Source organism: Theropithecus gelada, chromosome 10 (assembly GCF_003255815.1).
Source record: "Theropithecus gelada isolate Dixy chromosome 10, Tgel_1.0, whole genome shotgun sequence".
Taxonomy (NCBI): Eukaryota; Metazoa; Chordata; class Mammalia; order Primates; family Cercopithecidae; genus Theropithecus; species Theropithecus gelada.
In genome coordinates, this window is record NC_037678.1 from 17,908,957 (window position 1) to 17,936,017 (window position 27,061).

The window sequence follows — 27,061 nt, forward strand, 5'->3', positions numbered from 1 at the left end:
CATAAATGCAGAACTTGAAGCACTGAGAAGTAAAGCAACTTGCCCGAGGACACACAGCTCAGCAGTGGTAGAGCTGAGATTCAAGCCCAGGTGGTCTGGCTTCAAAGCCTGTAGTTTTAAGTGCTCACTGTGTTCTGCAGCTTCTTCCGTAGATGGAAGGAGGGGTGAAGGAGAGGCTAAAGAAAGCGTGGTGCACCCTAGGCAGGGCTGAATAACAACAAAGACACCAAGAGAGCACCAGTCACCTGGAATGGCAGAGGGTTTGATACAGGGGAGAGGGACGGAACTACTCTAAAAGTTCAGTCAATACGTAATAATGATGATGGTAACAACAACAACACCTGATGTTTACAGCGCTCTCGGCAATCTGTGTGCCTACATTCCTTCAATGAATCCCATCAACGAATCCTTACAGAGCACCTACTCCATGCTGGGCAACCAGTGAACCAAATGAACGCTATCCTTGCCCTCACGAAACTCAAATAAACATGGAAATAAATATATCAGGGCAAACCCAACTTTAGCTTTCCTTGTTCGTAGGATTAACTCCAGGCCTCAAAGCTTCCCCTCTGAATGGCTTCAAAGTTAGCCATGGCATAAGAGCCCTTGAAAAATGAAGGTCATTTTCAGAAGGGAGAAGGCAATGGCCTTGTAAGGAGGAGGGAGGGCTAGAGATAATTCTCTCTCCTACCCTGCTCATGGTGTGCCGTACCAATATTTATTTATGTATTTATTTATTTATTTATTTATTTATTATTTTATTTATTGTATTGTATTAGTTCATTCTCACATCACTGTAAAGGACTACCTGAGACTGGGTAATTTATTTTTTAAAAAAAAAGAGGCTTAATTGACTCACAGTTCCAGAGGCTGTAAAGGAGGTATGGCTGGGAGGCCTCAGGAAACTTACAATCATGTTGGAAGCGTGAAGGGGAAGCAGGTACATTTGCACATGGTGGCAGGAGAGAGAGAGAGAGAAGAGGAAGTGCCACACACTTTTAAACCATCAGCTCTCGTGAGAACTCCCTCACTATCACGAGAACAGCAAGGGAGAAATCTGCCCCCGTGATCCAATCACCTCCCACCAGGTCTCTCCTCCCAACGTTGGGAATTACAATTCAACATGAGATGTGGGTGAGGACACAGAGCCAAACCATATCATTTATTTATTTATTTAGGACACAGGGTCTCACTTTGTCACCCAGGCTGGAGTTCAGTGGTGCAACTGCTCACTGCAGCCTCCAATTCCTGGGCTCAAGTGATTCTCCCACCTCAGCCTCCCAAGTGGCTGGGACTACAGGCATGTGCCACCATGCCTGGCTAATATTTTTTCTTTTGTAGAAACAAGGTCTTACTATGTTGCCCAGGCTGGTCTTTAACTTTTGACCATAAGCAATCCTCCTGCCTTGACCTCTGAAAATGTTAGGATTTCGGGCATGAGCCACCATGCTTGGCCTCCAATATTTCTCTGTGCTTTCTTCTTTAGCCCCTAAAGCGAAACTGTTTTTCTACTCGCAGCACTTCTGACACTAAATGTGTGGGTTTTCCATACCAAGCGATTATCCAGTTCTCTATGGATACCATCTGGGTGTCCTGCAATTGAATTCAATTCTGACACTAACTAATTGCAGTTAGCACAGATCCCGCAGGTTAAGGGCTCAGTCCCATAAGACTGTCAGATGCCAGCTGCAAATTTGGATGCCCAGGGTGCCCACACTTCTATCTGACTTGGCTACAAGTTGGAGTTCCCACAACTCCCTACTCATATTTGATAATTTGCTGTAACTGCTCACATAATTCAGGAGACACTTATATTTATTGCGTTTTATAAGAGATGTTAGAAAGGATATAAAGAAAAGTCAGATAAAGAGGAACATAGGGCAAAATCCAGAAGGGTCCCAAGGACAGGAGCTTCTGCCACCATGGAGTTGGGGCACACCACCCTCCTAGCGCACGGAGGTTTTCAGCAACCCGGAAGCTCTCCAGTTCCGTAGTTGAGGGATTTTTATGGAAGCCTCATCACATAGGCATGAACCATTATTAACTCAATCTCTGTCCCTTCTCTCCTTCCCAGAGGATGAAGGGTGGGACTGAAAGATTCAAGCCTCCATCTGGTGACCAGCCCCCATCCTGAAGCTATCCAGGAGCCCGCCCACCAAGAGTGGCCTCATTAAAACAAAAGATGCTCCCAGCACCCCTGTCACTCAGGAAATTACAAGGCTTTTAGGAGCTCTGTCTTAGGAACTGGAAGCACAGACTAAATGCATGTTTCTTACCATGTCACAGCACCCTGAACATTCTTCCTTCTTAGCCCTTCTCTTTATCACCTTGCTCATGGGATGACAAAGTGAGTAAGAATAAGCCAGAAGCAGAGATCTTGCTCACCCCAATAATTGTACAAAAGATCCAGCTCGGCCGGGTGTGGTGGCTCATACCTGTAATCCCAGCACTTTGGGAGGCCGAGGCAGGCAGATCATGAGGTCAGGAGTTTGAGACCAGCCTGGCCAACATAGTGAATCCCCGTGTCTACTAAAAGTACAAAAATTAGTCAGGCATGGTAGTGCGCGACTGTAATCCTAGCTACTCGGGGGACTGAGGCAGGAGAATCATTTGAACCCACCTGGGAGGCAGAGGTTGCAGTGAGCCGAGATCGTGCCATTGCACTCCAGCCTGGGCAACAGGGCGAAACTCCGTCCCCCAAAAAAAAAAACAACTCTAGCTCAAGCCCTCTGCTCTCAAATGGCCGAAGATACAACAGCGGATGAGACAGAAAAGGTTTCACACAGGATGCGAGACCCTGGTTCACCTGTAAAAATCCTCCTTCTTCCCAAATGTTAAAAATTCATGAGATGCCCAGTTAGGTTTAGAAATCATTTCTGATCCAGGGTGTGGCCAAAGTATTACCCATATATTTGAGATTTGCTAGACATTTATTTGCCTTCGTGGTCTGCAATCACTGGAAATACATATCCAGGTCATTCTAAAATATATTTAAATATCAGACACCATCCATACAACAGAATACTGTGTGGCAATAAAAAGGAATGAAGCACTGGTAAATGCTACAACATGGATGAACCTTGAAAATACACAAAGCAGCTGGGCGCAGTGGCTCACGCCTGTAATCCCAGCACTTTGGGAGGCCGAGGAGGGCGGATCACCTGAGGTCGGGAGTTCGAGACCAGCCTGACCAACATGGAGGAACCCCCATCTCTACTAAAAATACAAAATTAGCCAGGTGTGGTGGCAGGCACCTGTAATCCCAGCTACTTGGGAGGCTGAGGCAGGAAAATCGCTTGAACCTGGGAGGCGGAGGTTGCAGTGAGCCGAGATCGTGCCACTGTGCTCCAGCCTGGGCAACAAGAGCGAAATTCTGTCCAAAAAAAAAACACACGCACACATACACACACAAAGTGAAGGAAACTAGTCACAAAAGGCCACATATTGTGTGAGTCCATGTGTCTGAAATGTCCAGAATAGGGAACTCTGTAGAGATAGAAAGTAGAGCATTGGTCATCAGAGGCTGGAAGGGGCTCCAGAGAAATGGGGAATGACTGGTACTATGTACCGGGTTTCTTTTTGAGTGATGAAAATATTCCAAAATTAGATAGTGTTGATGGCTGCACAACTCTGTGAATAACCTACAAGCACTGAATTGTACATTTCTTTTTTTTGGAGGTGGGGGGGATGTGGTGGGGAACAGAATCTTGATCTGTCACCCAGGCTGGAGTGCAGTGGTGCGATCTCGGCTCACTGCAACCTCTGCCTCCCGGGTTCAAGTGATTCTCCTGCCTCAGTCTCCAGAGTCATTGGGATTACAGGCGCCCGGCAACACACCCGGCTAATTTTTGTATTTTCAGTAGAGACGGGGTTTCACCATATTGCCCAGGCTGGTCTCGAACTCCTGACCTTGTGATCTGCCTGCCTCGGGCTCCCAAAGTGCTGGGATTACAGGCGTGAGCCACCACACCTGGCCTGAATTGTACATTCTTTTATGACTAGTTTCCTTCACATTTCTAAAAGGGTGAATTTTATGGTATGTGAATTGTATCTCAATAAAGTCATAAAATAACAGCTTTAAACAGTTTAAAAATTCAGGCACCATCTCTGCAGCTATAGTGGGTCAGATTTCACTGAATTACATAAAAAGGTTATGCAAGATTTACAGGATAAAAACCAGGCAGAGGTCAAGTGCAGCGGCCACACCTGTAATCCCAATACTTTGAGAGGCTGAGGTGGGAAGGTTGCTTAAGCCTCGGAGTCTGAGGCCAGCCTGGGCCACAAAGCAAGACCCTGTCTCCTCAAAAAACACTTTTCTTTCTTTCTTTCTTTCTTTTTTTTAATTAGCTGGGCATGGTGGCACATGCTTGTAGTCCCAGCTACTGGAGAGGCTGAGGCAGAAGGATTACTTGAGTACAGGAGTTTGAGATTACAGTGAACTATGATCACACCACTGCACTCCAGCCTGGGCAACAGAGAAAGACCCTGTCTCTTAAAAAACAAAACAAAACACCAGGCAGGGTGTCATCACTAGAGTTTAAGTATATTTCTGCACAGGTAAATAAATACATAGAATCATTATTTATATAAGGAATATCAGATAAATTCATTATTCAATTTAACGATAACATTTATTTATTTATTTATTTATTTATTTATTTATTTATTTATTTATTTTTATTGAGACAGAGTCTCGCTCTGTCACCCAGGCTGGAGCGCAGTGGCGCGATCTCGGCTCACTGAAAGCTCCGCCTCCCAGGTTCACGGCATTCTCCTGCCTCAGCCTCCAGAGTAGCTGGGACTACAGGCGCCCGCCACCACGCCCGGCCAATTATTTTTTGTATCTTTAGTAGAGACGGAGTTTCACTGTGTTAGCCAGCGTGGTCTTGATCTCCTGACCTCGTGATCCACCTGCCTTGGCCTTCCAAAGTGCTGGGATTACAGGCGTGAGCCACCGCGCCCAGCCCAATTTAATAACTTTAAAAATAATTTCAAAGCAGATATTTTTACAATAAATAGTACAAAAAGGAAAACTTTTTAAAAAAAGATGAAAAAAAGAGCAATGGCCATCGCTATATCAAGTACTAATTTGAAGGAGGGAGAGTTGCACTGATTTTAACTGTATGTCAGTTTAAATTACCCCAAAGAATTTCTGGCTAGGATCCAGATACCTATCACATGTATTTTACACGAAAACTCAAATCTTCACAACAACCTCGGTCTGGGGTGTCCTTATTCCCATTTATAGATAAAGCAGCTGAGACTGGAAAGGCTAAGAAACTTGCCAGGGGTATCCCCATAGGAACTGACACTAAGGAAATTCAAACACAAGTCCGCCTGGCTTCAAAGCCTACCTTCTCTCTTCTAGCTAATTTCATGGCACTGCACAAGTAGTTTCTCGGGACCAAATGAAATGCCTTTGCCTACAGCCCCAAGCAAACAAGTATTTCTTCTATGCAATACCGAGACAACAGTACTTTTAAACAAAAGCTTACATTTATCTTTAATCTTAAGACATTATATGTGTGAACATCAACTGAAGCAAAGAAATGTGGATACTGAAGTAATTGTTATTTAACTATTTTCTGAAGTAACTTAGAAGAACAGTAATTCCCATATTAAGGATCATCTGACTTGGGCTGGGCGCAGTGGCTCGTGCCTGTAATCCCAACACTTTGGGAAGCCGAAGCGGGTGGATCATTTGAAGTCAGGAGTTCGAGACCACCCTGGCCAATATGGCAAAACCCCATCTCTACTAAAAATACAAAAAAAAATAGCTGGGCGTGGTGGCGCGTGCCTGTAATCCCAGCTACTCGGGAAGCTGAGGTGGGGGAATCGCTTGAACCCAGGAGATAGAGGTTGCAGTGAGCCGAGATCACACCACTGCACTCCAGCCTGGGTGACAGAGCGAGACTCCATCTCAAAAATAAATAATTTTTTAAAGGGTCATCTGACTTGAAAGGGATGCTTTTCCCCATCTCCAGATGCAGCTGGAACGAGACTGTCAAAAAAAATAAATTATAGCAGCAAGCCCCGAGGGTTTGCGATCCTGCGGCTGCCTGTATCCATGGGGCTCAGTGTGGTCTTTCTTCACTTCCCAGTCATTTAGGGTCACTCAGACCCTCCCCAGAGCCACAGTTTGCTGGGGATGTTGTCTGCATGGTGAGTGTCACCCAGGAGGAGCCTCATGGGGGACTGAGCCTGTTCTATGCTATAAACATCACACAGGCAAGAACAAGAAAAGCAGACAAATACTGCCATCCTATCAGTTTGTTTATTTTTAACTATTCCGTTTCTCAGGGAAACAGGAAATGTAAGAGAATGGAATGTTTGTTTTTTTGGTAGGGCAGGTTTTGTTTCATTTCTCTGAATATGCTACCGGTATTTTTCTAAGACACACTAAAGGTGGAAGGAGGTGATGCAGGGAGCTCAGAGGTAGGATTAGAAGACCAGAGAGCTCCAGGCGGGGCAGGGAGACCACAGACCTCACTCTGCAAACATCTCCTGGGCCCTCCTGTGTGCCTGACCGGGGTCAGGACAGGTATAAGGATGAAGAAGGCAGGCAGGATCTCTATCTTGGGCACCTGGGTGGGTGGTGGCAGCGTTTACTAAGGTTGGGGTACAGGAAGAGAAGAGCACATTTTTGATGGGAATTCATGCAGTTGTTTGGAAATGTTGAGTTTCAAGATCTGCAGCAGCACCTGGTGGCCGGGGTCAGGAGGCAGGTCTGTCATTCAGGAGAGGCCTGAGGGTTCAATGTTGAGTAGCCACAGACACTGCCCCACCCTTCTCGTGGAGTCAGACATTCCTCAGCAATCACATAGATCCATTTAAAATGGCTAAGAAAGAAGAAGAGATGAGTAGGCTGGGACATAGGCCGGGAGATGCAAGCCAGCTGCTTGGGGAGATGACATTGGAACTGACTTCTGAAGCATGCAGAAGAGTTGGCTGAATGAAGAGAAGCACGGAGGGACTTCGCTGCAGGCAAATAAAAACAGCATATGCGAAGGGCCTGTGGCCAGAGGGGACAGCGTTAGTATCCGGGCTGGGGAGAAAGCCAGTGAGCCTTGGACAGAGAGGCTGATGCGGGGAGTGTGAGTAAGATGGGTTTGGAGCAGAAGGCAGGGGTCAGACCACACAGAGCCCTGTAGGCCGTGAAGTTGTGTCTTAACATATTTGCGTTTCCACGTCTCACTCCTCTAGGTAGATGTGTCACAACGTGGCAGAATTACAGAAGAGATGCAAAGCTCATCTTGTCTGTGCTCTTTCTCCTGACGGGAGTGGCTCTATGTGCCGTGCTTAAAATTCCAAGGAGAGTCTGTCAGATGCTACACACCGAGGTTAAGCTTTATGAAGCAGCTGTGGGGATGCCCCCGTGCTCTCTGTTGCATGAGTCTGTTTTAAATGTCTACCACAAACCCCATTTCCGGACTGCCCCATTTCTGTCAAAGGCTTCGTAACGTGCTCCCTGCTCACAACCTAGGCCTCAGGCTTCCTTCCCTTCCTGCTTCCAAGGAATAACAGATCAGCCTTTGACGTCCCCCAGCCCACCCTTGCTGCCGTGCCCCTGAGATCATAGATGTGGAAGAGATGAGAGCAAGGACAGACTGCCGTCCTACGCCAGGCCAGGCCCTGAGCATCCTCTAAGTTCATTTGCTCCTCTCCACTAGCAACAACCGTCCAGTGACCAACTCCTTAGTGACTGAAATCTATCATAACGTCCATTCCTCCCATCAGTCTGGTGGGATTCAAGTGATCTTCCTATTTGGGGCGTGAGGAAACTGAGTCACAGAGTGGTCAGTGACTTGCCCAAGGGCTCACAGCTGTAAATGTGGGAACCAGAAGTGAACCGGCGTCCTTCTACCACTGTTTATACTGCTGCCACCTTGCCCTGCCCTGCCCGGTGATGACAGCAGCCAGTCTTGTCCTAACAGGTCTGCTGGCCTCCACCCACGTGCTCCAGTTCTGGGCGCAGGGAAAGTGCTGGATGATCAGAGTAGTCCAAAGGAGGTACCATGCGGGAGGGAGCAGGGGCAGGCGGGTCTGGCTGAATCCTAGCTCCTCCACTTTCTTGCTGAGTGATCTTAGGCCAGAAACTTCAGCTCTCGCCTTTATTTTTGTGTATGTAAAATGGAATAAAGATAGGAGCTACCTCATAGAAGAAGTGTCAAGAGGCTTACGTGGGGCGATATATGTAAAGTGCTTAGCCCCATGCCTGGCACACACTAAGGGCTCAAGAGATACGAGCTGTTGTTTCCACAGCCTCCCGTGAACTCTCCTAAAGCCTGCACTACCCCACTGCATCCAAACCCTCGGTGGCTGCCTGATATCCATGAAACACAGTTCAAACTCCTACCTCTGGTGCCAGGCCCCTCACAAGCTTGCCATTCCTGATCTGTCCACCCTAATTCCAGCTGCATCCCCAACAAACCTTCCACTCGAATTGACCTTACCCACTCCTTGCCCCCACATTCCTCCTGACTCTGCCTGTTTGCATATGACTTTTCCCACGTGTCATGGAAGACTTTGTCTAACAGCCATTCAACAAACACGCTTACTGTGTGCTGGGCCTTGTGGAGAGTTGAGAGATGCAGTGGTAAACAAAACAGCAAAGGTTCCTGTCCTCAGATCACCTATGGGGGGTGGAGAAACAGACAGTTGAAAAAAAAATGAACGTATAATTTTTTTTTTTTTTTTTTTTTTTTTTTTGAGACGAAGTCTCGCTCTGTCGCCCAGGCTGGAGTGCAGTGGCACCATCTCGGCTCACTGCAAGCTCCACCTCCCGGGTTTACACCATTCTCCTGCCTCAGGCTCCCGGGTAGCTGGGACTACAGGCGCCCGCCACCGCAGCCGGCTAGTTTTTTGTATTTTTTAGTAGAGACGGGGTTTCAGCATGTTAGCCAGGATGGTCTCCATCTCCTGACTTTGTGATCCGCTCATCTTGGCCTCCCAAAGTGCTGGGATTACAGGCTTGAACCACCTGGCCAGAACGTATAATTCTAAATGGCGTCTAGAGCTAGGAAAAGAGAACTCTCAGAGTGAGATAGAGAAGATAACAGGAAGCACCTACTGGAGACCAGTGGCCAGGGAGGGCTTTTCAGGGACCAAATTTCAACGGAGACATGAGTATGAGATGGGACTGGCCTAGGAAAGACTGTGAGGAAGGGTCTCTCCGGGAAAAGGGGAACAGCATATGCAAAGACCGTGGCTGGAGGGAGTGCGGCACATTCCGTAAAGAACTGAAAGGCCAGTGGGCTGGAACGTAACTGGGAGGTAGGAGTTGGGCTGAGGAAGAGGAGGGAGACACAGGAGATGAAACAGAAGGCATGGGGGAGAGCTGGATCAGGCAGAGCCTTGGAGGCAGGAAATGGAGGCCAGCTCCTCCTGGAAGTCTTCCCAGACTTCAGTCCTTGATTTCCTCCTCCAGATTCTTCTCGATCTTGATTTTCCCATCACTTGCATAGGACCAGACTCTGCCTATGTAAATCTCCAGAGTCAAGAACATAGGAGGAGTTGCCTCCTTTGGTGGGAGGCTGCACGGGTCACTCCAAAGTCCTAGTTCTCTGACTCTGTGGCTTGAGGATGCGGCTGTGACAAGGCTGCCCTGGGCTTCCACTCCCGTCTCTAATCCTCCCAAGGGAACACCCAGCATGGGCACTGGGCTACCCCCACTTATTTTGGTTTCTTTGGGTTCTTTTGAATAAAGCCCTTATCTGGGTGGGGATCTCTGTTTTCCAAAATCGGTCTGCCCCTTCTGACAGGATGTCAGGCCTCTTACGCCAATGGGGAGTGCTTCACTCTGGAGTGCCCAGGCCATGTGAGCGGGACAGGGAGCCTGTGAGAGGCTGATGCAGACCTCGGCATCCCCAGGGGAACTAAATAAAGCTATTGTTGGGAAAGGAAGAGAGAAAATAGCCGGCAAGATGTTTTTTGTCCTCTGTGACCTGTCTGTGTTTGGGGAGGGGCTGGCATGTTACAAAGGGGTAGAAGTGGGAATGGCCTTCGACACCCATTTGAACAGCCTGGGAAGTGGGGGGTGGCAGGAGGACAGCAGGGCAGCAGCACCATCTTCACTGTCTGACTTCAGGCAAAGGGCTGTGTTTTCTTTCTTTCTCCCTTTCTCCCTTTCTTCCTTTCTTCCTTTCTTTCGAGTCTTGCTCTGTCGCCCAGGCTGGAGTGCAATGGCGCAATCTCAGTTCACTGCAAGCTCCGCCTCCCAGGTTCACGCCATTCTCCTGCCTCAGCCTCCCGAGTAGCTGGGACTACAGGCGCCCACCACCACGCCCGGCTGTTTTTTTATGTTTTTGTATTTTTAGCAGAGACGAGGTTTCACCATGTTAACCAGGATGGTCTCAATCTCCTGACCTTTCTTCCTTTCTTCCTTTCTTTCAAGTCTTGCTCTGTCACCCAGGCTGGAGTGCAGTGGTGCAATCTCAGCTCACTGCAAGCTCCGCCTCCCAGGTTCATGCTATTCTCCTGCCTCAGCCTTCGAGTAGCTGGGACTACAGGCGCCCGCCACCACGCCAGGCTGTTTTTTTATTTTTTTGTATTTTTAGCAGAGACGAGGTTTCACTGTGTTGACCAGGATGGTCTTGATCTCCTGACCTTGCGATCCGCCCGCCTCGGCCTCCCAAAGTGCTGGAATTACAGGCGTGAGCCACCGCGCCCGGCCAGCGCTGTGTTTTCTTATCTATAACATGGGGGAGGGAAAGGATGCTACCATCCATAAAGTGCCTGGTCCCATTCCTGGCCCTTACATGACAGTAAATACAGTCATTTTAGCCTGGAGGTAATATGGTGGGTGATTCACTCCATACGCAATGCCGTGGCATCCACTTTCATTTCTTGAGCTCTAACAACTGACTTTAGAAACCGAAGCCTGGGCGACAGAGCGAGACTCCGTCAAAAAAAAAAAAAAGAATGTCTGCAAATTCTGCTGGTTCTCCCTTTAAAAATCTCCTGGCCTGGCCTGGAGGAATTAAAACACTTGCTCATAAGAACATGTGTACAAAAATGTTTAATGAGCTCTTGTTTATAGTAGCAGAGAGAGAGAGAGAGAATGAATAACACAGATGTCTATTAATAGGAAACCAGTGTATGTGTACATGTGTAGATGGTGCAGCTATTCTTAAAACTATCAGGATTGGCCAGCACGGTGGCTCACGCCTGTAATCCCAGCACTTTGGGAGGCCGAGGCAAGCATATCACAAGGTCAGGAGATCAAGACCATCCTGGCCAACATAGTGAAACCCCATCTCTACTAAAAATGCAAAAAAAATTACCTTGGCATGGTGGTGGGTGCCTGTAATCCCAGCCACTCAGGAGGCTGAGGCAGGAGAATCGCTTGAACCAGGGAGTTGGAGCTTGCAGTGAGCTGAGATCGCACCACTGCACTCCAGCCTGGTGACAGATCGAGACTCTGTCTCAAAAAACAAACGAACGAAACAAAAACAAAAACAAAAACTATCGGGATAGGACTATCTTTATTGACATGGGAGGAGGGGTATATATGGTGTGATGTTAAGAGATAAGAGCTATTTTCAAAAATACAGACAGCTGGCCGGGCGCAGTGGCTCAAGCCTGTAATCCCAGCACTTTGGGAGGCCAAGACGGGCGGATCACGAGGTCAGGAGATCGAGACCATCCTGGCTAACACGGTGAAACCCCGTCTCTACTAAAAAATACAAAAAACTAGCCGGGCGAGGTGGCGGGCGCCTGTAGTCCCAGCTACTCGGGAGGCTGAGACAGGAGAATGGCGTAAACCCGGGAGGCGGAGCTTGCAGTGAGCTGAGATCCGGCCACTGCACTCCAGCCTGGGCGACAGAGCAAGACTCCGTCTCAAAAAAAAAAAAAAAAAAAAAAAAAAATACAGACAGCCTCAGCCATATCCGTGCATACATGTTTGCAAAGATTGCACGTGGTGAGAGATGGGGAGGACTACATCCCAGCCACACTGGGGAGGTGAGATTAGTTACCTGGTCCAGAGAAGGGGAGTGGGGGAAGATAAAAGAAAATAAAAACATCTGTAGCAAAAATAAGAAAACACTTATGGTATAATATTAAGTGAGAAGATAGATGCAAAATTCTACCTCGAATAGAATTATCCTGAATAGTAAAGTATCCTGGGGGTTTTATTGGACCTATAAAAATTACAAGGTAACGTGCACCAATACAAACACTGATTTGGTTAGATGATGAGATTGTAGACAATTTTTGTCTTGAATTTCTATGGTCATTTTAATACTATTATTTCAATAAAGAAGTGTCACAAAAAAAGAAAAGAAAAGAAAAGCTCCAGGAGTGCTCCCACTCCCTCTACCATCTCTTCCCAGTCCAAGCCCAACCAGTGGTATTTAGTGTCTTTACAATCAATTCCAAACTGGCCCCTGGCCCTTCAGTCACCCTTAGCACAAATCCATCCTGCCCATAACTGGCAGGTCACTCCCTGGTTCCAGAACTATCCTGCTTCCCCACTGTCCATCCAAGCAACCTGAACTCCCCTCTTTGGTTTCAAAGGCCCCCAATAATCTGGCCCCAAATTACCTCTTCTGTGTCCGCAGCACTAGCCCGGAGTCTTGCCAGCCCATACGTGGTTCTAAAAAGAATGCTGTTTCCAACAAGTCAAAGTAAAAAATGGCAAAGGAAATTTTCCCCTAGTATCAGGAAAATCCGTTGCTTTGGATGAATTCTGAAATGTTTTCTGTGAAATATCTTACTTAAACAGTCTCAGATTTTTCTAGATTGAGGCAGGCGGATTACTTGAGGTCAGGAGTTCGAGACCAGCCTGGCCAACATGGTGAAACCCTGTCTCTACTGAAAATACAAAAATTAGCCGGGCATGGTGGCACACTGGTCCCTGGTGCCAAAAATGTTGGGACTTCTGCTTTGGAGATTTGCACATGACCGCAACCTACCCCACGCCTTCCTGCCATGCTGCCTCACTCTGGTCTTTCATTGTACAGCCCATGGGTCCAAGCAGATAGTAAACCCTCTGAGGGCAGAAATCTTGTCTCAACCTTCGGTGTGCCCCAACCAGCACAAGAACAGAACAAGTCACATAGTTCTCATTCAGTCGTGCCCACAGAATTGATTTGATATTATTTTATTGACCACTATCATGGGGGGGAAGCATTTGTTACACCTCAGATATGCACGTGATTCCCAGAAAAGTGTGCCTTGATAGAGAGAGTGCTTGACGGAGAGTCAAGACACATAAACGACTTCCGGTTCTGCCTTCGTGTGCCTTGAAAAACAATCTCGTCCCTCTTTGGGCCTTGGCTTCTATAAAGACATGTGTATTTGTTTTCTATTGCTGCCCTAATAAATCACTGCAAACTTAGCAGATTAAAAGAACCGCTCTCCTCCCCCTCCCGCCTTATCATCTCACAGTCCTGTAGGTCGGAAGTCCGGATGGTACAACGGGGTTCTCTGCTCAGGCTCCCAAAAGGCTGAAATCAGGATGCATTCTCTTCTGGAGCTCGATTCTCCTCCAGGGTCATTCTTATCACTGGAAGGATTCCGCTTTTTGTGACCATAGGTGTGAGGTCCCCATTTTTTTTTTCTCTCTCTCTCTTTTTTTTTGAGACGGAGTCCCGCTCAGTCGCCCAGGCTGGAGAGCAGTGGCGCGATCTCGGCTCACTGCAAGCTCCGCCTCCCGGGTTCACGCCCTTCTCCCGCCTCAGCCTCCCAAGTAGCTGGGACTACAGGCGCCCGCCACCACGTCCGGCTAATTTTTTGCATTTTTAGTAGAGACGGGGTTTCACTGTGTTAGCCAGGATGGTCTCGATCTCCTGACCTCGTGATCCACCCGTCTCAGCCTCCCAAAGTGCTGGGATTACAGGCGTGAGCCATCGCGCCCGGCCGAGGTCCCCATTTTCTTACTGGCTCTCAGCCAGGGGCCACCTTCAGCTCCTGCAGACAGTCCACACACCTAAACACATGGTCCCCATTCCTCTCAAAGCAGCAATGGTATACTGAGTCTTTTACATGATTTCAACCGCTCTGACTTCCTCTTCTGCCACCGGCCTGAGAAAGCTATTTGCTTTCAAAGGCTCGTGTGATCAGATGAGGCCCATCCTTATTTTAAGGTCACCTGTGCCATATAACATAACATGATATGACAGTCTCATCACACTCACAGGCACCAGAGGTCACAGGGTGATACCTTCGAGGCTATTCCTAGAATTTCACCTACCACAACACGGTAGCATGAAGGTTCCATAAGGTAATTGATCAGGTTCTTTCACATTGAAAGCGCCAACCTATTGTCACCCTCTGACTCTGTGCTCTGGTGTGATCTCCTGGTTTTCCTTTGTTTAATTTCATTTCATTCCCTCCGTTGTCAGCAGATGCTGCCAGGCCAGAGCCTTCTCTCTCCTTCCTTAATCATCTAGTCTTCCTTTACCTCTCCCCTGACCCCCACAAAGCCAGAGTCAATTCCTTCCTCCCCTCACTTCTACTTTACACTTTAGGTTTCAGCACCATTTGGTGCTAAGCAGTTTTACATTCCTTATTTCTTCTTGCCCAAAAAGTCCTGTGAGTTAGACGTGATCATCCCCATTTTGCACATTAGAAAACTGAGGCTCAGAGAGGTTAAATATCTAATCTGAGATGAAACAGGGAGTAAATGGCAGAGCTGCTGGCACTCCCGCAACCATGCCCTTTCCAGTTCTCACCAAGGTAGCATATGATCAGACTTTAGGGGACAAAAGGGAAGAGAGAGAAAACCCATTTCCCCTCACCTCAAGCTCCACCTTAACATGAGATGAAAGTGAAGCTCCCTTAGTGATCCAGGCAGTCCCTGGACTGCTGGAGGTGCCTAAGGTCTGCATAGGTTGCCTGGGTGTGATGATTCAGCCAGGTAACAAAAGTCCTTTGGTGAAAAAAAAAAGTTTATAGTAATATTGTTTATAACTGGAAAAATAGAAACCACCTGAATGTTCATCAACAAGAAATGGAAAGTGGTGATGTAATCATGAAATGGAATACTATGCAGCAATGAAGATGAATCAGAGTTATACATATAAATGTACATGAATCTTACAAACATTATGTGCACAAAAAAAGTTGTATAAGAGTATTTCTTTCTTTCTTTTTTTTTTTTTTTTTTTTGAGATGGGGTCTCGCTCTGTCGCCCAGGCTGGAGTGCAGAGGTGCGATCTCAGATCTCAGCTCACTGCAAGCTCCGCCTGCTGGGTTCACACCATTCTGCTGCCTCAGCCTCTCAAGTAGCTGGGACTACAGGCGCCTGCCACCACACCCAGCTAATCTTTTGTACTTTTAGTAGAAATGAGGTTTCACCGTGTTAGCCAGGATGGTCTCGACCTCCTGACCTCGTGATCTGCCTGCCTCAGCGTCCCAAAATGCTGGGATTACAAGCATGAGCCACCGTGCCTGGCCAGGAGTATTTCTTATACTACTTGTATAAAGGTTTGCGAGTTGGTTTTTTTGTTTGTTTGTTTGTTTTTGAGACAGGGTCTCACTCTATCACCCAGGCTGGAGTGCAGTGGCAGTCATAGCTCACTGCAGCCTCCAACTTCTGGGCTCAAGTCATTCTCCTGTCTCAGCTTCCCTAGAAGCTGGGACTACAAGTGTGTACCGTCATGCTTGGCTAATTGTTTTTCATTTTTTGTAGAGATGGGAGTCTCACTATGTTGCCCAGACTGGTCTTGAACTCTTTGTCCCAAGTAATCCTCCCACCTCAGCCTCCCAAAGTGCTGGCATTACAGGCATGCACCACTGCACCCAACCTTATAGAAAGTTTAAAATTGTCTAATATATATTGCTTGGGAATCATATGTACTAGTAGAATTACAAATAAATGCAAGAAAATAATAAACATGGAATTTATATAATGGTTACCTCTGGGATGGGAGGTATGAGAGTGTGATCAGAAAGAAGTACCTCAGGGTGGCCGGGCGCAGTGGCTCACGCCCGTAATCCCAGCACTTTGGGAGGCCGAGGCGGGCGGATCATGAGGTCAGGAGATCGAGACCATCCTGGCTAACACGGTGAAACCCCGTCTCCACTAAAAATACAAAAAATTAGCCCAGCATGGTGACGGGCACCTGTAGTCCCAGCTACTCAGGAGGCTGAGGCAGGAGAATGGCGTGAACCCGGGAGGCGGAGCTTGCAGTGAGCCAAGATCGCGCCACTGCCCTCCAGCCTGGGCGACAAAACGAGACTCCGTCTCAAAAAACAGATGTAAATCAGGGGCTTCAACTGTCTAGGTGATGTTTTATTTCTTAAGCAAGCTGATGTCCATAGTATTGCTGTTTAAGGCTTTTTCCATATGTGAAATATTTCATAATTATTATTAAGTTAACAAGTAATAACCACCAGGAGTATTCTCATCACATAATATTAAGTGGAAAGAGCAGGAAACAAGATTGGATATCTACTATACTCCCAATTTTGTAAAAACATAGCAAATCAAGGGAAACTTAAATATAGATTTTTTTTTTAAAGAGCAGCAGATAATAAACCAAAACTGTTAGAAGTCTGAGGATGATTTTTATTGACTTCTTTATGGTAATTGATATCTATATCAATCAATAAGGTAATTGATGAGGTTCTTTCAATTAATCTTATCTTATTTTCCAAAGGTTTTTTTGTTTGTTTGTTTGTTTGTTTGAGACAGAGTCTCGCTCTCTCTCCCAGGCTAGAGTGCAGTGGCGCGATCTCGGCTCACTGCAAGCTCCACCTCCCAGGTTCACACCATTCTCCTGCCTCAGCCTCCCGAGTAGCTGGGACTATTTTCCAAAGTTTTTATAGTGAGTACTTACTGCTTTTGGAATCAAAATCAAATGCTGCTGTTTTTTTTTAACATGTATGTATTCACCATAGACACCAGGGTATGGTAAGTTTTAGCCTGAAATCAAGAAAAAAAAAATTATGGCCAGGCGCAGCGGCTTCTGGGGCTGGAATCCCAGCCCTTTGGGAGACTGAGGCAGGCAGATCACCTGACGTCAGGAGTTCAAGATCAGCCTGACCAACATGGCAAAACCCCGTCTCTACTAAAAATACAAAAATTAGCCAGACATGGTGGCGCATGCCTGTAATTCCTACTAATCAGGAGGCTGAGACAGGAGAATTGCTTGAACCCAGGAGGCAGAGATTGCAGTGGGCCAAGATCATGCCACTGCACTTCAGCCTGGGTGACAGAGTGAGACTCTGTCTCAAAAAAAAAAAAAAATTATTTAAAGTCTACTGTAGGCCACTCTAGTGCTAGACTTTAAAAGGGGACTGTTCACACCAAGCTGGGAGTCAGACAGACCCAAGTTCAAGTCCCAGCTCCACCCCTTCCCAGCAACTGACTTGAGTCTCGATTTTCTTATCTGTAAAATGGTGATTAAAATACTTTCCCTGGTTGCCTCATGAGGCCAGTGTGGGGGTAAAATGAGATGAGGGCTACAGAATGGCTTCGTGATGCATGGGCAGCCTTCTGCAGAGGATCGGCAGCTACTACAGGACAGACCAGGCAGGAGACATCAAGAGGGCAAGGCTGGGTTCCTTCGGTGCCCACAGTGTAAGAGGACAGACAGTGCTGTCCACGGACAGCCAAGGAGAGGGAGTCAGGATGGCCCCGGCTAGGAATGATCCACTTGGAAGGAAGTGATGTTATTAATACATAACTAGGAGGGATAACCTTTGGCCTTAAGCAATGCAAAATGTACTTCTAGAAACTGAGAAAACACTCTCAAAAAATGCATGAACAACATGAAAGGGGGAAAGCAAAGCTCAGACCTGAGTCCTGGCTTCCTGGCTCCCTGGTTAAGTGATGGTGGCTGTGGGAGGTACACAATCCTCCCAGCCCAACTGTCTCACTTGTGTCGGAGGGAGAAGCGTGCACGCCTTCTAGGTCTTGCTAAGAGGCCTGATTGAAGGACAGATTCAGTATCGAGCACCTTCCCTGGATCAGGCCGTGTTCTAGGAGCTGGGGGTGCAGCAGGGAACCCACCAGGCAAGGATGCTGTCCTCAAGTGTGGCTCCCTAAGGGAGGTGACGCAGAGCAGTTGCGCAGCTCGGAGCCTATGTGGTGCAGTCAATAAATGCTTGTGCCAGAGGCAGGCGTGGCCACGATGGTTAAGCAGCCTCGTATGGTGGCCTGGGGAGGCTTAGGGGAAGTAGTGAAAGTTTTCAGGTGGTTGAAGTGTTATTTGAAAGAATAATGGGCCTGGCGCAGTAACTCACGCCTGTAATCCCAGCACTTTGGGAGGCCAAGGCGGGCGAAACGCTTGAGGTCAGGAGTTGGAGACCAGCCTGGCCAACATGGTGAAACCGCATCTCTACTAAAAATACAAAAATTAGCCGGGCATGGTGGCAGGTACCTGTAATCCAAGTTACTTGGGAGGCTGAGGCAGGAGAATCGCTTGAACCCTGGAGGCGGAGGTTGCAATGAGCCGAGATTGCGCCATTGCACTCCAACCTGGGCAATAAGAGCAAGACTTCATCTCAAAAAAAAAAAAAAAAAGAATAATGTAAGACAGGACTATGCTAGGAATCTTTAAGCTGCCATTCACTGAGTGCCACACATGTAATAACTCAATCCTCACAGCAACCCCATGGGATACTATTATTATGATCTTCATTTAACAAATGAGGAAACAGAGGCACAGGTCAGTGCAGTGACTTGCCTGAAGTTGCATAGCGGTAAAGCCAAGATTGGAAACCAGTCGGTTTGTCCTACTCCATTGTCTCTGCAGCTTGGTGGGTGCCCCAGACAAGCTGGTCTTAAGAACTCAGAGCTTCCTTTGGAAGCCAAAAGCACTGACACTGAGAATGTCTGGGCCATGGCAGGGTGACCATCTGTCAAAGCATTCTTATGGGGATTTCCGACCATATCAGATGAATGGATCTTTCTATGGAACAAACAGCACCCAGAGCCTTGGTGGCAATGCTCTGAGATGCTAAGAGTGACTTCTTCTTGTCTCTTTCAGGTCACAGCCCCACATTTCCCGGTGGTGGTCAAGCTGGGACATGCCCACGCTGGAATGGGAAAGGTATGAGAAAGAGCCCTTCTACTCAGAGTGGACACACTTAGAGATTCCTCAGACTACCTGTTCCTCTCTCCCTCTGTCCCCCGTCAACCCCTTAGCACAGGCACCCAGAACAGAGTGTTAAAAAGAATCCACAGTACATCTCCCTCCCCTCCCAGCCCACCTTCCTCGGAGCTCCTGGTGCACAGAACATCTCTCCAGTTCGGTCCATCCTCGCCAAACCCTACCTGGAATTGCTAACTAATCATTCTCTATGATTGCGACTCGAGAAAGGGATGTAGAGCATTTTATTGACTGTAATTCTTTTGTGAGGGGTTGCTGCCATCATCTCCACAGCCTTGTTGTAAGCCCATGTCTTACTTACCTCTGTATTACTGTATTAGTCCGTTCTCACACTGCTATAAAGAAATACCTGAAACTGGGTAATTTTAAAGAAAAGAGGTTTAATTGGCTCATGGTTCCACAGGCTGTACAGGAAGCATGGCTGGGGAGGCCTCAGGAAACTTACAATTGTGGCAGAAGGCAAAAGGGAAGCAGGCCCGTCTTACACGGCTGGAGCAGGAGGAAGAGAGAGAAGGGGGAGGTGCTACACATTTTATTTTGTTTTTGAGACAGAGCCTCACTCTATCACCCAGGCTGGAGTGCAGTAGCTTGATCTCGGCTCACTGCAACCTCCACCTCCCAGGTTAAAGTGATTCTCATGCCTCAGCCTCCCGAGTAGCTGGGACTACAGGTGCGTGCCACCACACCCGGCTAATTTTTGTATTTTTAGTAGAGACTGGGTTTCACCATGTTGGCCAGGTTGGTCTCAAACTCCTGACCTCAAGTGATCCACCTGTCATGGCCTCCCAAAGTGTTGGGATTACAGGCCTGAGCTACCACACCCGGTCACACACTGTTTAAAAGTGCTACACACTTTTGAACAACCAGATCTCATGAGAACTCACTGTTACAAGAACAGCAAGGGGAAAATCCGCCCCCATGATCTAATCACCTCCCAACAGGCCCCTCTTCCAACAATGGGGATTATAATTTGACATGAGATTTGCGTGGGGAGCCAAATCCAAACCATATCAATCACTGTAGGACTGACACCTAGAAAATGACAAACACATCTGGCTCCGTGGAAGAAGCCCCCAGAGTCAGTTAACTGCAAAAGTCAATAATATACTATATTTCACACAGTCACATATAACATCCTGACAAACTGTATTGGTCAGACTGTTTCAGTTGCAAGTGCCAAAACGTTCAAGATATTAGGATGTCTGAGATAGTTCTTGGTAGATTCGAGCAGAGCTGGATCCAGGAGTTCAAATGACATAGAGCCTGATCTCCCTCTTTATCTCTTGGTTCTGTTCATCTCTACTTGGTGTTTTCTTCAGATGGTCTAAATGGCTGTGAGCCACCCAACCTGGTCCCTAAGCTCACCATCTCTAAAGGATAAAGACCCTCTTTTTGTCCAGCGCCTCTATATCTAATCCCATGGAACCTTGTTTGGATCAATGTGCTTGGCCTCAACAATGGGATGTGGAGATGGTTTAGCCCCAGTCAAACCATATGCATCAGAGTCCCACAGGAAAGGGGGCACTGGGTCTCCCACAGTTTGCCTCTCAAGCCTCTGGCTCTGCAGCAAGTGGGAACATGTGGATCTCAGTACCTGTCACTCACATTGGAGGGGACTTGAGCCCAGACACAATGCCTAACACAGTGGATCCTAGATAAAGTAGAGCTGGAGCTAAACAATGTGGGGCCAAGTAGACACCTTGCTTTGAGTAGGCCCACCCAAACATGAATAATTCTTCACCTCACACCTGTAGTCGTCCCCACCCTGTTATGCCTTCTGTATGCCTAAACTCCATTCCCTTCAGGCAGTCTAAAAAGGAATGGGTCAGCCGGGCATGGTGGCTCACACCTGTAATCCCAGAACTTCGGGAGGCCAAAGAGGGCGGATCACCTGATGTCAGGAGTTAGAGACCAGCCTGATCAACATGGAAAAACCCTGTCTCTACTAAAAATACAAAAATTAGCCAGGCATGGTGGCACATGCCTGTAATCCCAGCTACTCAGGAAGCTGCAGCAGGAGAATCTCTTGAACCCGGGAGGCGGAGGTTGCGGTGAGCCGAGATCATGCCATTCATTGCACTCCAGCCTGAGCAACAAGAGTGAAACTCCATCTCAAAAAAAAAAAAAAAAGAAAAAAAAAAGGGGGGGGAATGGATCCGGCAGGTCAGGGCATGGCCCACAGCTTGGACATCTGCATAAACTTAAGCGAGTTACCATCTAACTTCTCCTGTTTCCCTCAGCAGTCAAACGATAATTCTAATAACTACCTTTTAAAAAGAGTCCTCCCTTCAGAATATATCTCTCTAGAAAGTACACAACTTGAGGGCAGGAAGTTCTGCCTGTTTTTCCACTGCTGTATCCCAGGGCCCTGAGTGGCACCCGGTACACAGGAGCCCCCGTGTCCTACTTCTTGCTTGGGTGGATGAATGAATGAACCTCTCTTTAGCCATCATGCTATGTCTGCCCTCCAATTCCCTCGCCTCCCACTCCCTCTTCCACCCCTGCATATGGCTCCAGCCCCCTTCACTCCACTAAAGCTGTCCTCTCAGTGGTCTCCAGTGATCCTCTGTTGCTAATTCAGTGGGCACTTTTCTGTCCTTATTGGAATCCCCCTCTCTCTATCATTTAACGTGGCTGGCCATCCTTCTGTCCCAAACTCTCTTTATAGTGGCCTCTGGCGCATGCTCCTTTTCTGGCTTTCCTCCTTTCTGTCTCTGGCCACTCCTTCGTCATCTCCTTCAAGAACTTTTCTTCTTGCGTCATCCCTAACCATGGCTATTCCATCTGCACACCATCCCTGAGTGCTCTTGTCAACTACCTCAGCTTCAGCTGCCATCTGCATGCCAACAGACTCCCGAGCTGCCTTTTTCCTTCCCAGAGCATGAGGCTCTTATATCCAGTTATCTCCCCTACGTCTCTATTTTGTCTCCCATGGAAACCTCAGACTCTAAACATCCCAGACCAGGCTCAGCATCTTCCCAGACACCCTCACCTCCCTCCTTCTCCTCCTCTTCCTCCTCTGCTTCCTCCTGTGACCTCCATCTCTGCAGCAGGAACCACCAGTCATTCAGTTGCCTCAAAACAGAAATCTGGGAGTCATCTCCCCCTCCTCCATGTCCAGATGGTCTCCAAGTCTTGTCAATTGCCCCTTGTTAATGTTTCTCTGACCTGTATCTTTCTCTCCACCCACTGCCACCATCTTGGACAGCTCTGGCAAAGTCAAAGCATTCCCAAGAATTAAACTCTGTGCCTAAAGCTTAAAATAATCCCCAAATGACATAAAAAGAAGGAAATACTTAAAGAGATGAGAAACTCAGGTCCAGAAGGGCCTCCCAAAACATGGAAAGGAGGGGGCACTCCAAGGATTAAAAAAAAAAATGACACAGACCAGAATAAACTGAGGTTTGCAAAAATGCTGAGATCAAGGGAAAAGGACTTTTCTCCTTATGTTTGGAATGAGAAAACTTGCAGGAGCAGTCTAGACCAAGTTGACGAAGCAAATGATGTCATGTTCATAGCTGAGAGAGAGAAAAACAAAGCTGGTACCTCCTGTGGTGCATTTACCATCTCTTGAGAGTGAAGATTGTCCTCCTGGAGACAAGCAAAGAGAACATTCCTAGAAGAAAGCTGGTAAGGAGGCTGTCAATGAGCTCAGTGTTGCTTGAAATCTACCCAGGCCCCCATGGATGGAATTGCTGGCCTATCCCAAACTATACTTCACTCCCTTGTTCTTTTACACTTGTGGTGCCTACTCTATGCTGAGAATCAGAAAATCAATAGGACCCAGTCCCTGTCCTCAAGGAATTGGAGAGATAGTCGCATAAATATGCATCATGTGTTGTTGGGGCCTGGTAGAAGGCTGTGCAGAGGGTATGAGGCTTAGAGGAAAGAACTTAATTCCACCTAGATGGAAAAGGCATCCTAGGAGAATTGAGGTTTGATTTAGAAAGACAAGTGCATGGCCTTCATTGGTGCTGGTGATTAAGAGCATGCCCAGGAAAGGACAAAACTCAACTAGGAAGAGGAAACCTGGCATCAGGGAAACTGCATGCGGTTGGGTGTGCCTGGAGATTTAAGAAATCCTAACAAACAAAAAAGACTAGAAGACAAGAGATGGAACAATTACCCCCTTGTATTAAAATTAAAAAAAAATAGTGGACATCATGAGAAACAGAAATCAAAATATAGTGAAACTCTCATGCCATTTTGGGAGTGCTTAGACAGTGGTCCATATTCATGGGGCTACCATAAGTTCCTTAGAAGTCAGTCAGGTTAGACAAGTGGTTGAGAGGAAAATGATCTGCCCCCGGGCGGGAGGCATTTGGACGTGTCTGGAGGAAATTTTATTTGTTATAACTTGGGGACGGTGAGGGTGTAGTACTGATATCTACCAGGTAGAAGCCAGGGGTGCTGTAAACATTCACAGTACATAAGACAGCTTCCCACGACAAAGAATGGTACTGCCCCAAAATGTCAATACAGTCGATCCCACTTATCTGCTGGCGATACATTCCAAGACCCCCAGTGGATTCCTGAAACCACAGATAGTTCTGAATATCGTTTATTCCTCTACATGCCTATGATAAAGTTTAATTTATAAATTAGGCACAGTGCTCTTGAACTTTGGGGCCACTATGAAGTAAAATAACAGTGACTTGAACATTCTATGACAATGTATCCGGTAACTGAGATGGCTCCTACGTGGCTAACGGGTGGGTGGCATATACAGCACAGACGTGCTGGACACAGCGATGATTCATGTCCCAGGCAGAATGGAGCTGGATGGTACAAGATTTCATCACGCTACTCAGGATGGTGCGCACTTTAAAACGTCGGAATTCTTTATTTCTGGAATGTTCCATTTAATGTATTTGGACCGCAGTTGACCGTGGGTAACCGAAACCACAGATAAGAAGGGACGACTGGAGTATCAAGATTGAGAAACATTGGACAAAACTAACTTCATTTCCTTTTTTGGAGATTTTACCAGACTAGAAACCAGAGGAAGCCGTGGTGACAACAGAGTTCAACATGTTTCAAAGCATGTTCTGAAGAATTATAATTACTCAGGATGCCAAAATATATTTTTGTCATATAGGTTTGGAAAACTCTGCATTAAAGTAAGCTTTTAGTGCAGAACTTCTTAGAGTCATAAATTTTGTCATATACATTGTGGGGGTATAAGAATATGGAAAAGTAAGCAGAAATTCCCAGATTTATCTGACTCCAGAAACCTTTGGCCATTTTCTGTTGAGATGGTTGTCCTTTTATTAATTTGTAAGAACATCTCGCATTTGAAGAACATTAATGCTTTGTCATACTTTGGAACTGTTTTCTCCTTTTGACAATGACCTGTTCGCCTTATTATTCAGTTTTTAGCAATTTTTAACGTTTTTGCAAATGCAGCCATATGTCTCCATGTTTGGAAGCAGATTGTTATTATAGCGGCCAAGGGTGTTTATTTGAATCTAGGTCACACCACCTAATAGTTGTGAGACCTTAGATAAGTTGCCTCCCCCACTTTAGTTTCTTCTTACGTAAAATGAACGTAGTAATAGTATGAGCTTCATAAGCTGGTTGTGAGGATTAAGAGACATTATGTACGTCAAGCACGTAGCTCAGTGCCTGGAACAAGTGGGCACACCAGAAATATGACCTGTCGTCATTAAGAATGTTCAGACCTGCTCTGGGGACCCAAAATCCAACCTAAGTCAGTAGGGGAGATACGACTAAATAGCATCATATGTCAGAGACTTTATTTCACTTGGCTACAAGTTTAGTATGACTCAGATGAGGACTGGGTTGCCAAAAGCTCCAATCAACAAATGCCAAATAAATAGATGAAAATAGGCTGAACTTTATTAGTCATCAGGGAAATGCAAATTAAAACCACAATGAGTTGCCACTTTATAGCCACGAGAATAGCCAAAATTAAAAAGATTAATAATGTTAAGTGTTGGTGAGAACATGGAACAACTGGAACACACACGCAGAAAGTATAAATGTTTTGTAAAAGCATAAATTTGTACAACCACTTTGGAATATAGCTTCATATTGCCTACTAAGCTGATTACACAGGAGCTATATCAGGTATAGCCAACCTAAATACATGAATGTGTGACTGATGCACATGATTACACTAGCTTTGTTTATAATTGCTGAAAATTCATGTGTCCATTTAACAGAATAGATAAATCAATTGCAGTATATTCATATAAGTGGAATATTTTCAGCAATAAAAATTAATGAACTACAACTACATATAGCAACTTGAATGAATCTCACAAATGCACCATTTAGTGAAATAAGTCAGAAACAAAAAATTGACTATGTCTATAGTTCCATTTATACAAAATTAGAAAACCAGGAAAACATAACTGTAGCATTAATTCACATACATATTTAGGTGGTAAAACATCTAAGAAAAGCAAGAGATTATCACCATAAAAGTCAGAACAGAAGTTATCTTTGGAGAGGAGGGAGGGGATAGTCGTGGAGATGAGGCAGAAGTGGGCAAAGTTCTAGTTCTTGATTTAGGGGGTGGTTTTGTGGGTATTAGCTTTGTGATAGTTCATTGAATTGTTGTTTTTGCCCTTCTTCATAGTTGTGCTATATTTCAAAATAAGATTTAAAAACCATAGTTCACTCTTAGGATATATGAATGGAAAGATGATACCCAAAACGAAAATGAGAGCCCTGCACCTAGCTGGCCAGTCCACAGCCAGAAGATTGTGTTGTTCTGGGTTGCACCAATTTTGGGCATTTGAGAGGGATAGTGACAAATTAATGTATGGAAGAATGAACCAAGTAGTGAATGGATGAGGCATATACCCCAGAAGAACTAGAGACAGTGTGACCAACATCTTCAGAAACATGGAGGATTGTCACAGGAAGATAGATTAGACCAATTCGACATAACATCTAGTGGGCAGAGTTGGGACCCAATCAGTGATATCAGTCCTGTGGAAAGAGCAACTTTCTAACAATCAGAGGCAAATCTTACTGGACTGCCCCTTTAGGTAAGAGGTTCTCATCACTGGACAGCTGGAGCAAAGATGAGAGAGTTAGGAAACTTGTTGAGAGTTTCAAGAGATTAGGTATTATGTGAGGTTCTTAGCCTGAGATGTTTGCACCCTCTGAAATAGAGACAAACTTGTATGTGTGTTTATGTGTGGATGTGACATGAACATTTTGGGAGAAAAGGGTCCATAACTTCCTTCAGCTTCTCATTAGTCGCCTACGACCAGCCCAATTAAGACACCATGGAGGTGACCCTTACATTATCCTCCAATGATGAGATTCTGTGGTTTTACCAATGTTACGAGCAGTCCATTGGAAGGAATTGCACAATATCATGTTGATGCAGAGCAGGCAGCCCCACAACTGGGACTTAGCCTGGGAAGGTTCTTGGCTTTGTTCAGGAAAGAATTCAAGAGCAAGAGAGCAAGCCAGTGGTAGAAGAAAACAGGTTTATTGAGTCAGCAGTGTTACAGCTCTGTGACTGCTCCTGCAGAGCAGGGCTACCCCACAGGCAGTGTGTTGAGAAAAGGAACTCGGGGCAGTGTTTCAGTCATATTTACACCCATTTTTAATTACATGCAAATTAAGAGGCAGGTTATTCAGAAATTTCTAGAAAAGGGGTGGATCTGTCAATTCCATGGAAAGAGGCAGTAACTTCCAAGTTACTGGCAAGGGTAAACTGGCATGGCATTGGTGGGCATGTCTTATGGAGAGGTGCTTTTGCCTCTTCCCTGGTTCAGCCAGTCATCAGTCTGGTCTGGAGTAAAGACCTGCCTCCTACCTCAGTGTTTCCATCATAACAACCCTGTGAGGTGGATATTATTAGAACTTCTGTTTTACAGATCAGGAAACTGAGGCACAAGCAGTAAATGGAGGAGTGGGGCACAACCCTCAGGCAGTCTGGCTGAGCTCAGGGGAGTGACATGGTGCCAGGTATTCTAACACTCCGCCTTGCAGGCACAGGGTTTGTTGTCCTTCAA

At 46.4% G+C, this 27,061-nt stretch overlaps 1 protein-coding gene across 2 annotated transcripts in view; it reads left to right on the forward strand.

The window, feature by feature from the left end:
• Positions 1-27,061, forward strand: part of SYN3 (synapsin III) — a 548,825-nt gene that overhangs the window by 444,713 nt on the left and 77,051 nt on the right. For both annotated transcript variants that reach the window (XM_025398719.1, XM_025398718.1), the window contains exon 7: positions 18,939-19,001. In XM_025398719.1, coding sequence (XP_025254504.1) covers positions 18,939-19,001 — 63 coding nt within the window. The remainder of the gene's footprint in view (positions 1-18,938; positions 19,002-27,061) is intronic.